Source organism: Heptranchias perlo, chromosome 1, assembly GCF_035084215.1.
Source record: "Heptranchias perlo isolate sHepPer1 chromosome 1, sHepPer1.hap1, whole genome shotgun sequence".
NCBI lineage: Eukaryota > Metazoa > Chordata > Chondrichthyes > Hexanchiformes > Hexanchidae > Heptranchias > Heptranchias perlo.
In genome coordinates this window covers 124,207,178-124,220,440 of record NC_090325.1, presented here as the reverse complement: position 1 = coordinate 124,220,440, position 13,263 = coordinate 124,207,178, and the positions used below count along the sequence as shown (strand labels likewise).

General features: G+C 43.6%; 1 protein-coding gene across 2 annotated transcripts in view; it reads right to left on the bottom strand.

Annotated features, from left to right (window-relative positions):
• Positions 1-13,263, bottom strand: part of LOC137325667 (protein transport protein Sec24D-like) — a 169,118-nt gene that overhangs the window by 119,372 nt on the left and 36,483 nt on the right. For both annotated transcript variants that reach the window (XM_067990921.1, XM_067990922.1), the window contains exon 7: positions 3,697-3,808. In XM_067990921.1, coding sequence (XP_067847022.1) covers positions 3,697-3,808 — 112 coding nt within the window. The remainder of the gene's footprint in view (positions 1-3,696; positions 3,809-13,263) is intronic.

Genomic DNA, 13,263 nt, shown 5'->3' with positions numbered 1-13,263 from the left:
ACCACTTACAGCCTCAATAATCACAAGACTCACAACACTCACAAGACTCCCCTCCCCCATTTCCCTTCACTCCCCTACAATTCACTGCATAACACCTCACCACACCTCCTTCTCCTCATACTCACACACTCACCACTATTCCAACCCTCATTTATTCACAACGCAGCTATTCTACCATGACAGGCACATTCTCCAAAAACCTCACAAGACTCTAACACATTCCCTTCTTTCTTGCAGGAGAAGTTCACACATAACTGAAGACAGCAGGCTGGCACTGAAGGAGGATGAGACCGCCTGCACACTCTCTCCCCCATCGAGAAAAGGCAGGGGCAGTGTTCAGGCCGTGGCGACTGGCAACGCTGGTGCAAACGTCAGTAAAAGAGGAGGTGAGCTTGTCTGAAGATGCACCATCACTCAATCTGACTCTCGCAAGCACCAGCTCAGATACTGGTACCACGCGTACTTTAGAGGCTTGGTTAGAGGAGAGGTCTACATGTGGTGACTCACCGGGCACAAGTGCGTAAATGCTCGGACGGGGCTAGGACTGCACAGGTGCCAGCTCGCCGGAAGGCAAGGTCGCATACTAGTTCCGCTGCAGAGGACTCAGATGCTGATGTCGAGTGCCCAGAATACTGAAGAAGGCTCATTGGCATACACCGGGAAATGTTAGGTGCATTGGGCAGCTTGCTAGATGGCTTGCGCACAATGCTGCGGAGCATGGAGGAGTCCAGCTCCAACTTGTCTCGAGGCTTTGCGCAGAACATGGAGACCATTCTGTCCAAAATGAAACAAACCGTGAGCTCCATAAACAACACAGTGGCACCGACCATGATGGAGCCTCTGCTGACAGCTCTGAGAGCTTCTATGGCAGCACAGACAGTAGTCTTGCGCTCTGTTCTCACTCAGAGCCATAGCAGTGCTGAGGCACCATCCTAGTAGAGTAACCTTGGCTCCATGGGAGAAGCACCTTCTGTTCTCTCTCACAATGCCTGCTAACCCGCCAGTGCCCTTGTTAATACCACTGCTTCAGCCGGGCCAGACTATTCCAGCCCACAGTGAGATGCTGCGGTCTGTAGCCGGGCCCTCAAGGCCCAGGGCTACTCGAGGTCGTCTTTCATGGCTGCCTGAAGTGTCCTCAATGGAAGCTCGCTGGGGTAACACCTCAGGGGGGCACTAGCATAAGGAGATGGGCACACAAGACAGGCACTAAGGGCTGACACAAGAGTGATTCTTAATTATTTCTGTTAACTATTAGATAGAGATGTAATTGAGTTGATTGATAAATTTATTTTTTGTTCTGGATTTGGTGTTGGAGTTTGTCTTTGTAGTGAAGTAAGGATATGTCTCATGAATCAGAAGTGAAGGAAGGCAATCAGATGGTAGTTATCAGGAAAGTGGTAAGGATTGTGATACTGGCTGGCATACACCAGGAAATGCTAGGTGCATTGGGCAGCCTGCTAGAGAGCCTGGGCCCTCGAAATCAGCACATGTAGACATCTCCTCTAAAGTACGCGTGGTACCAGTATCTGAGCTGGTGCTTGCAAGAGTCAGATCGAGTGATGGTGCATCTTCAGACAAGCTCACCTCCTCTTTAACTGACATTTGCACCAGCGTTGCCAGTCGCCACAGCCTGAATATTGCCCCTGCCTTTTTTCGGGGGGGGAGAGAGAGTGTGCAGGCGGTCTCATCCTTCTTCAGTGCCAGCCAATTGGTGTATTGGGGATGAGGGGGCTGACTTAGGTGAAGCGTTCTTCGATGAGCTGGTCTCATAGATCTGGCATGGAGGGGCACTTGTTGTCGATGGTGTTTCATATTGTAGACCTGCTATGCAGCTGTGCATGGGTTCCTGACAGGAGTCAATAGCCATGTCCGGAGGGGATAGCCCTTGTCGCATAATAACCAGCCTGTAACTTGGAGGCCTGGTTGGAATAAAAGTGGCACAGAGGACTGGCGCAGGATGAAATAGTCACAATTGCTGCCAGGTTAGCGGGCACAGACCTGCATGCTGTCTGTGGTTGCAAACCAGCTGTACTTTGAGCGAGTGGAATCCCAATCGATTGTTAAAGATGCCAAGCTGGTGATAGGGAGCACGCAGGGCAATGTGTGTGCACATTGCACCTTGGGGAAGTCTGCCGGGTAGGCAAAGCCTAGTACTCTCTGGTCCTGCTTCACTCTATCTATAGGGAAAGAGATGTAAATGTTCCTCCTGGCATAGAGAGCTTCGGTGATCTCCCTGATACACTGGCGTACTGTGAACCGTGAGATGTCGCTGATGCCACCTGTTGCAGCCTGAAAGAGCCCATGGCATAAAAGTTGAGGGCCATGGTGACCTTGACAGCCACAGGCAGTGCTGTCCATGCCCTGGTTCGAGGCTCAAGTTGTGGCTGCAGCAGGTGACATATCCCAGTGACAGCCTCCTTGGTGAAGCATAGGCGCCAGAGACTGTTCCTGAGTAAACTTAAAGTCGGGGAAGTGCTCCATGATTACCCGTTGTGAGTATGACTTCCTGTGCAGTGCCCTCTTCCTCCTGCCTCTTCTGGCAGCTGCTCCTGCTCTCTTTCAATAAAGTATTCTGCCATTTAAATAATCCTGATGTGCGCTCCTGATACCAGTGCATCCACCTTATCCAATATGGCAGGCGACGCACTTCCAGCTGGAAATGTGCAACCACTTCCTGCCCGCCATATTGGGAACTTAGTAGGCCGGTTAGCACCCGAAAAACGGGCGCTGCATGGCCGAATTTATAGGCCTTTTATTAGTATTCAATGATTGACAGACAAAGAGGACCAAAACATACTGCAACTTCCTGTTGAAATAGAAGTTTGGATGATATTATTAATGCCAAAAGAAGACACAAAATTTGCTGGTTTTTAGGCCTGACTTACCTTGCTTCCTAAGATACTTTTAAACCCATTTGTACTCCAGCTGCATTTTTTTTTGTAGATTCACAATAATTGTTTAAGGATAAACAGCATGGAGTCAATTATTTCATTCAAGGTCAAAATCCTTCTGATACTGACATTGGATCAGGCTGCAAGGAAACTGCTTCCGGTTGGCAAAGTTATCTGAGATGAATTTCTGGCAATCTAACACCAGTCAGTGAACAAACTGAATGAGTGAAGATGTATACGATGTGAGATTACATTCATTTTGGAACATCCTTTGGGGTTTTAGTATAAATGCAGCCTAACAATGTTCAAATTTTTCTTTGAAGCTTATTTTTGTCACCTGTTCTATAGACATTTTCCAGTATGCTTGTATCTAATGGCATTCAGCCACACTTAGAATGAGATCCAAGACTTCTTGGCCTAACAGAATGTTCCTTTAATAAACAGGACAAATATAGGGGAGTTTTAAACATTCTGGCTCTCAAAGTTAAAAAAAATACTTGAATTGCCTAGAAATATGAATCCAAAAAACCAAAGATCACAAGCCAAGAAGTTTGTGCTGCACTATTTCAAAATACATATACTTAGTGTAATTTAGGGATAAATGTGCTTTTATCAGATTGTTCTTGGCTGTAGAATGAGAGCAAATCACCCTAACAAAGTATGGTAGTGGGCAAGTTAAAAAATGTACCAATAATAGAAAATGGCAGTGTTGTGGTACTGTGCTACATGTCCTGTCATGACTTCAAATCTCTTTAAAACAATATTTTATTCACCAATTTAACAATATTAAATCAAATTGCAATACCTTGATCCTGTACCACACAGTTGGTCGTAACAAGTGGAGGAACTTGGCCCTTGGTATTTGTTACGAAAAGCTGTCCCGATCTTCGAAGTTTATCTTCTTCTATGACCTGGATCTAAAAAAAATACATGCTTACTGATGTACACCTTAAAATAAAAAGGGCAATAATCACTGTATATTAGTATAGCATATATTGAGTATGTTATTGTTTTGCAGAAACTGACTGTCAAACTTACAGTCAGTTTGAATTCAAAACCTTTTAGCTACAATCATCACCTCGAGGGGCAGCCTTATATCGAGGAGAGAGGCAAATATAGTGCTTTCCAATTGATAAGACACTTATATGGGTTTCTTATCAATATTCTAAAGTAGCAATTTAAGTGTTCCTCTTCTGACTCCTGAACTGGACTTCACTCTGCCGCATAGGAGAGTTCAGGGTGGAGAGAGAGAGTTGGGGTGGATAGAGAGGTCAGGGGATAGAGGAGGCAAGGGAGAGACATGGGGGCAAAAAGAGCTGGGGGAGAGATGCAGAGAAAGGCAGGCAGAAAGAAAAATGGAGGAAAGACAGGGGAGAGATAAGGACAGACAGAGGGAGAAATGGGGCGAAAGTGAGTCAAGCAGGAAAAAATTCAGGCAGAGATAGATGGATGGAAAACATCACAGAGAGATTGTGGGAGAGAGAAAGATTGGACATTGAGATTACGGCAACGAAAGAGAGATCACGGGGAGAGAATACATTAGAGATATGAGGGCAGTGTGAGGGGCAAGAGATGCAGGTGCGGCATCAAGGAAGAGACAAGATGGGCATAAGACATTGCAAGAGTGACAGGGAGAGAGTCATAGACAAGAGAGATTGGGACAGAGAGAGAAAGGAAACAATATCAAATAGGTGAAACCACTGCACATCAATTGATAGAGAAAGAGATCGGGGCACAAGGAGAGGAAAATCAGTGAAGAAAGATGTGGGCAACAGAAAGACAAATTAACATGTCAAAAGGACATAATGTGAGTGAATGTCCTCAGAGCTTCTCCTGCTCCGCTGCCATAACTTTGCAGGAATTGTGGCACAAAACCCTGTTTATACCCCATAAATAGGGTTTCTGCCATACTTCCGACAGGTGTGGAGCAGGAGATGCTCCAAGGAAATTCACCCCCAATGAGAAAGACACAAACATTAGCACTTGCCATGAACAACATCACATGAACATAAGAACATAAGAAATAGGAGAAGGAGTAGGCCATCCAGCCCCTCAAGCCTGCTCCGCCATTCAACAAGATCATGGCTGATCTTCTACCTAAACGCTATTTTCCTGCACCATCCCCATATCCCTTGATGCCTTTAATAGCTAGAAATCTATCGATCTCTGTTTTGAATGTACTCAATGACTGAGCCTCCACAGCCCTCTGGGGTAGAATTCCAAAGATTCACCACCCTCTGAGTGAAGAAATTTCTCCTCATCTCAGTCCTAAATGGCCGACCCCTTATTCTGAGACTGTGACCCCTGGTTCTAGATTCCCCAGCCAGAGAAAACATCCTCCTTGCATCTACCCTGTCGAACCCTGTAAGAATTTTGTATGTTTCAATGAGATCACCTCTCATTCTTCTAAACTCTAGAGAATACAGGCCTAGTTTACTCAATCTCTGGTATTTATAAAAACGGGTCTACTGGTGAAATAGGTCTACTGGTCTACTGATATATATCAAAACGATCGAGGACACTAATTTACAGTGACTGAATAAGTCAAGATTCCATTTTCATTATCTGGGATTCCAGGAACTTTACCAATGTTTTGGAAGCAATTTCTGTGACTCCATCTGTTTTTAATTAGGGTTAGTATGGGTTGGGAATAAGTCAAATTCCATTTTTATTACATGGGATTCTGTGATTATCTTGAGCTTTTACCAATGGATTGGGGATCAAATTCTTCCATTCCGCCCCCGCACCCAATTGGCCACAGATAAGTGGCTAGATAAGGGGGAACCAGTGGATGTAGTATATTTGGATTTTCAAAAGGCATTCAATAACATGCCACACAAGAGGTTGTCACACAAGATTAGGGCTCATGGAATTGGGGGCAATGTATTAGCATGGACTGAGGATTGGTTAATGGACAGAAAACAGAGAGGAGGAATAAACGGGTCATTTTCGGGTTGGCAGGTTGTAACTAGTGGGGTGCCGTAAGGATCAGTGCTTGGGCCTCAGCTGTTTACAATATATATCAATAATTCAGATGAGGGGACCGAATGTCAAATATCCAAGTTTGCTGACGATACAAAGCTAGGTGGGAAAGTAAGCTGTGAGGAGGACGCAAAGAGGCTGCAAAGGGATAGAGACAGGTTAAGTGAGTGGGCAAGAAGGTGGCAGATGGAGTATAATGTGGGGAAATGTGAAATTATCCACTTTGGTAGGAAGAATAGAAAAGCAGAATATTTTTTAAAAGGTGAGAGACTAGGAAATACTGGTATTCAGAGAGATTTGGGTGTCCTTGTACATGAATCACAGAAAGTTAACATGCAGACACAGCAAGCAATTAGGAAAGCAAATGGTATGTTAGCCTTTATTGCAAGGAGGTCCTGCTGCAATTATGTAGGGTTCTGATGAGACCACACCGGAATAACTGTGTACAGTTTTGGTCTCCTTATTATATATTTGCCTTAGAAGGGGTGCAACAAAGGTTCACTAGATTAATTCCTGGGATGAGAGGGTTGCCTTATAAGGAGAGATTGAGTAGAATGGGCCTACATTCTATGGAGTTTAGAAGAATGAGAGATGATCTCACTGAAAGTGTAAAATTCTTAGAGGGCTTGACAGGGTAGAGGCTGAGAAGCTGTTTCCCCTGGCTGGAGAGTCTAGAACTGGAGGTCATAGTCTCAAGATAAGGGGTCGGCCATTTAGGACAGAGAGGGGGAAAAATTTCTTCACTCAGAGGGCTGTGAATCTTTGGAATTCTCTACCCCAGAGGGCTGTGGATGCTCAGTTGTTGAGTATATTCAAGACTGAGATCGAGAGATTTTTGGACACTAGGGGAATAAAGGGATATGGGGATAGGACGGGAAAGTTGAATTGATGTAGAAGATCAGCCATGATCTTATTGAATGGAAGAGCAGGCTCGAGGGGCCGTATGGCCTACTCCTGGTCCTATTTCTTATGTTCTTAAGGCAGACAATCGCTAGAACACCCAAGGAAATTCCTGGCGGTGTAGTGGTGTTATATTCTCTCCTTGTGTTAGCTAATCCAAATATAGCCCAGGGTGGTGTGCAAATATTATAAAACACTGCCCCTTACTGTTGTGTGACACTGAGCTACATGGAAAAACTCAGCACCACAGTTGCGGCAGTAACAGGAGGTATTTCCCAATCAGCAAAATTCACCTAAAAACGCTTAACGCACTTGTACTACATTCTGTGCACTATTTTAGACAGACATTAATCCACTTAAAATAAACACATCAAGCATTCGTACTTGAACTTTGTGGATTGGAAAATGTACCCTGTGAACGCCAACAGACAAACGTGCAATTGTAATGCAGAGCTGCTGAGTGTCATTTATTAGAGCAACGAGCACATATTTTGGTTTAAAAATATAGCCTGTTTTCATATACATCAGTCCAAAAAATAAACACAGTTCCATAATTAATTCAATTGCAATCTAATGGGTAAATTCATCAAGATTGCACTTCTGACAGAGACTCTCACTGGGCAGGAGCTAGGTCAGTAGGTCAGTTAACAATAAAGGCTGATTTTGTGGCCTGCAATGCTCCACACTGGGAGGGCAGCCTCAGTGAATTTACCCTTAAGCCACTTAACCCAATCCATAAACGGAACTCCCAACATTTCTGAAATTTTGGCACTTCTGAACTATGTTCTGAATAGGCAGAACAGCAAACTTTCATATATCTATGACATAAACCAATCTTTGCAAACATTTTCATGACTGCAACAAATTCAGGGTTTGGATTATTGCATCAACTTTCACTCTCATGATATATGATATCAAGTAACTGTTTGAACATGTTACAGCTTTGTAATTTACTGCCAGCTATGGTTTACTCGCCACGTAAATGTACCTTAATAGTGGAGTGAAAATTCCATATTACTACTTTTGGCCAACAAAGAAAAAATTATGAATCTTTTGCCTATATTGTGATAAATCAGATGGAACACAAAGAGTTAAAAGAATTATAGGAGTCTAAATTTGTGAGGTGCTGCTTGACAGGATACAGAAACTTCATTCTCAAATGCTTTATCAGTTAAGAATGTTAACAGAAATTGGCTGTACTTCAGAAAAAGCCTTGTAACATTTTACAGTGCTCTGAATCCTTTTTTCAAGACTGTCATCAAAAATGTAGACAAGCATTTGCCACAGGTGAATAATTTTGTGTCTGCATCAGACAAGTTAGCTGACTTGAGCTTTCTGATCAGTTACTGAGTGCATCATTAAGAGTTCATTGTTAATTCAAGGTACCTCTAGTAATATCCAGTATGTAGCAACTACTGTGAACAACTTCCATTTTGTACTTGTTAGAAGCTTATAGCTTCAATCATAAGCTGTTTTGTGAGTACATTTATGAGTCAAACATCAAGACCAATTGATAAACACTGTTTTCAAGTGATCTATTACCACCCACTACAACTAAGTGCTAGAAAATTCTTGTCTGGAACTTCCACTGAGATTCCTCCGATCTCCCAACGTATCTTTGGCGGAAGATTGGAGGAAACTATGGAATATGGGCGTAAACAACTGTTTCCGTTGTTTCTCTGGTGTTTCCGCTGAAGTTACAGGGGAGGTTGGGGAACCCCCACAGAAATTCTACCCATCTGTTTCTATTCTCTGCACTTATTTTTGATGTTTATATGGAATGCAGTGTTTCATAATGAATGAGGTAATGTCTAAATCTTTTGTCACCCATCTCTATCACTATTTCTGGAATAGTCATCAATAGCATCCATAATACGGGATAAGATATGAAGAGCTCCCCTACCCATAGCCTTGGCCACCCCCCTCGACCTTGCCATTTCTCATGGTCTCTCTGCACCGAAGGTCTCAATCTCCATCAAAGCTATTTCTAACCACTTCTTTGCCTCCCTTACCAATCGCATCCCCTAGAAGGAACAGAAAGAGTAGTAGAAGTAACAGAAAGAGTAGAAATAGCAACAGAAAGAGAAGTAACAGAAAGAGTAGACAAGGGTAAAGTAGATGATGTAATATATTTGGATTTTCAAAAGGCCTTCAATAAGGTACCGCATAGTAGATATGACTAAGATCAGAGCATGTGGAGTCAGGGGTCAAGTAGCAGAACGGATAGCAAGCTGGCTACAAAATAGAAAACAGAGGTTAAGGATAATTACTCAGAGTGGCAAAAGGCGGGAAGTGGTGTTCTACTAGGATCGGTGCTGGGGCCTCTGTTGTTCACCGCTTACATAAACAATTTGAAAGCAGGAATCGGAAGTATAATTTCAAAATTTGCAGATGACACCACATTGGAGGGTACAGATAATTCTGAGGAAGATTTTGACAAAACGCAAGACGACATAAATAAATTTGCAGAATGGGCATGTAATTGCCAAATGAATTTCAATATAGATAAATGTGAAGCGAGGATTTTGGTAGGAAGATTAAGGAGGCCACATATTCCTTGCAAAATAAGAGTCTAAATGGGGTAGAGGAGCAAATGAATCTATGGATCCAGATACATAAATCATTAAAAGTAGCGACACAGGTTAATAAGCTCAAAAAAAAGCAAACAAAACACTGTGGCTCATTTCTAGAGGGATAGAATGAAAAGCAGAGGTTATGTTAAACTTGTATAGAACCTTGGTTAGACCACACTTAGAGTACTATATACAGTTCTGGTCTCCATATTATAAAAAGGATATAGAAGTACCGGAGAAGGTGCAAGAAAGATTTACAAGGTTGCTACCAGAACTGAGAGGTTATACCTATCAGGAAAGATTGAACAGGCTGGGCCTCTTTTCGCTAGAAAAGAGAAGGCTGAGGGGTGACCTGAGAGAGGTCTTTAAGATAATGAAAGGGTTTGATAGGGTAGACGTAGAGAAGATGTTTCCATTTGTGGGGGAGACCAAAACTAGGGACCATAAATGTAAGATAGTCACTAATAAATCCAATAGGGAATTCAAGAGAAACTTCTTTACCCAGAGAGTGGTTTGAATGTGGAATTCACTACCACAAGGAGTAGTTGAGGCAAATAGCATAAATGCATTCAAGGGGAAGCTAGAGAAACACATGAGGGAGAAAGGAATAGAAGGATATGCTGATAGGGTTAGATGAAGAGGGGTGGAAGGAGACTTGTCTGGAGCATAAGGACCGGCATGGATCAGTTGGACCGAATGCTGGTTTCCGTGCTGTACATTCTATGTAATTCTATTTAATACCCTCCTCCAATCCCACTATTCTGACCATCCATCCATGAGAAAAAACTGCCCCCAACTCCATTCCGACCTCACTCTCACATTTCCAACTTCCTCTTTTTTTGCCCTTCACTTGACACAACTCCCCTGATGTTGTTGACTAAGCTTTACTGCTCCCCCATCTTTGGCATCAATGCCCTTGTTCCCAACAAATCAATCATTGCCTTCTACCTATCATTCCCCCAGTATACTCTGCAGCACACCCACCCCTCCCCCCACCCAATGCTTGCATCCTTACTTCTGAGGGCACAAGTTGGACTCTGATTCGATGGAAAGGAAAATCAGGTGGGGCATATAACATGCGGCCGATTTGCAACCACCAGTTTAACGCCTACACCGAAAGTGTAAATTACCCCCCACCCCCCCCGTCTTCACAAAGCAACAGCTATCTCATGGTGGAAAATGAATATGCATATAAGTGCACAAATATATTGAAACACAACACTATCATTTGCTGGTAATAGATTGGAAAAATATTGAATTTGGCAAAATATAGATGGGAGCTAACAGCGGATAGTAGGACATCAGGAAATTAAGGCGAAGCTAGTCAGGTGAGAGGGGAAGAAGGCCCATTAGGAAAACAGGCACAAAAAAAAAGAGCAGAAATTGCATAACATATGGGGAACAGAATTCTGAGAACAAGAAAGCAGATCTTGACTTCAATGGAAAAAAAAATCAGGAGAGATGTAAAACGGTCTGCCGACTCGCTAGGGCACAAAGTCAAGATCTACCCCAATGTGAGGAGTACAGACCAAAGAGGCTAAGTGTAATTATGAGAGAACGTGAATGAATGTGAGATTCACACCAGATGGACATTGTTGCCTAAATTTTCCAATCAGTGTTATTTTACCGCTTTGCTTTAGCACACTTAAAATAGGATAATGCGGATAGGAAAATCTAGGTTCAAAGGTGAAAATAAGATTGACAGAGCGGAGAGAGACATAAAATAAGCAAATGCAAGATGCACAAGAAAGAAAAAGTGAATGCAAGGTGCACAGAACAGACAGTGACACAGACATTTCTTGACCCATTAGAAACATTTCAGGGTGGAACTTCTGCCCACCTAAGTGATCTTGCTGGCACCTGTCTGCATTTTCCTGAGGGGAACCTCATTTCGTACACAGAGCAGTTGAAAATCTGCTGTAGCTTAAAGAGCCAGAAGGCACTGGAAATCTTAAGGAAGCAGAGACAGCAAGAGCATAGTGAGAGGAGAATGGCAGAAGGTGAACCAGCATCCAAAAGTATGGAAGTCATGATGAACCTTTATAAAACACTGGTTTGGCCACAACTGGAGTATTGTGCCCAGTTCTGGGCACCGCACTTTAGGAAAGATATGAAGGCCTTAGAGAGGGTGCAGAAGAGATTTACTGGAATGATTCCAGGGATGAGGGGCTTTAGTTATGTGGATAGACTAGAGAAGCTGGGATTGTTCTCCTTGGAACAGAGACGGTTGTGAGGAGATTTGATTCGAAGTATTCAAAATCATGAAGGGTCTAGACAGAGAGAAACAATTCCCATTGGTGGAAGGGTCAAAAACCAGAGGACATAGATTTAAGATGATTGGCAAAAGAACCAAAGGTGACATAAGGAAAAAACATTTTTACACTGCGAGTGGTTAGGATCTGGAATGCACTGCCCAAGGGGGTGATGGAGGCAGATTCAATCATGGCCTTCAAAAGGGAACTGGATAAATATTTGAAAGGAAGTGGCTCAGGGCTTTCACAACTTAAATGGAATCACTCGTTAGCCCAACTGAGTCCATGTCCAGCGCAAGTGGACTGCAGGAGTGGTCGTAGCTGTTGCCCTTTCTTATGATAGTGACAATACAGCAGCATCAATTCAGCACCCTCCAGTGCCAGCATAGGAGGGAACTTCTGGCCTGGGCCCAGTAAGCATTGAACTTCTGGCCTGGGCCCAGTAAGCAAGCAACATGACAATGGAAGCAGGTCCTGCAAGGACATCAGCATCACTGAGGAAAGTGCCACCTCAGTTCTTGAAGGCTTCATTGGTATAGTTGAAAGGGCACATTGCTCTGGCTGAAGAATGCAGGTATTGTTAGCTGTTGGAGAACAAAAGAATCATAGCAGTGTCCAGGGTAACATGCATTCACATGCAGAATGAAGTGGCTGGAAACATTAACAAGCTGCACATATTGTAAACAATTTTACAACACCAAGTTATAGTCCAGCTGGACTATAACTTGGTGTTGTAAAATTGTTTACAATTGTCAACCCCAGTCCATCACCGGCATCTCCACATCAAGCTGCACATACACAGAATGAAAACCCTTCCTGTTGATCAAGTATTCAGTCAGGGCCATTAATGTCACAGGAGTAGCATCACTGACACCCTCAAGTAGAATTTCCACAGGGGTTCCCTGATTTGCCATCGTAACTTCGGCAGATGTTCATCGGAAACTCCAAAGAAATGGCGTAAACGTGCATTTACGTTGTTTTTCCAGGATTTTGGCAAACTTCCATTGAAGTTACAGCGGGAAATTGTAGGATCCCCTGCAGAAATTTCAGGTGCTTGTATTTAGTGAAACTCAATGAAATTCCATTGCTCACTGTCTCTGCCCTGGTGAGTCCATGGGGAAGGATATATTATCGGTAGCCTGCTTACGCAGGGCACCAGTCACCTGTTCAATGCAAGGCTGCACTGCTGACTGACCTGTGACTTACGTAACCCAAGGTTGTCTGGAAACATCCGGTGACATAAAATTTAGAGCTGTTGTCACATTTACAGCCACTGACAAGGCTGAGCCCCTAGCAGCAAGAGGCTGCTGGCCTGGTACTAACAGCTAACATAACTCACAGACTGCTTCTGGAGAAAACTGCAGCCTGTTCACAAACTACCTTTGGAAAAAACCCATATGTGACCTCCTTGGTCGGTAGACCCTTTGGAATGCATACCTCTGTTTCAGGTGGTGCCTACAATACATGATACCAGATTCCCAGAGCTTCGCTCCTCACCTCCTCTGTTTTCACTAATCTCTGGCCTTCACGATACTTTCTTGCCTCTAGGACGCTGTACTTGCCATAACACGAGCCCCTTTATACAGGCAGTGCTTTCTGGGAGTGAGAACTCGCTACAGAAATAAGGAAACAACGGAGACTACTAAGCCATGCCCCTCCACCTTC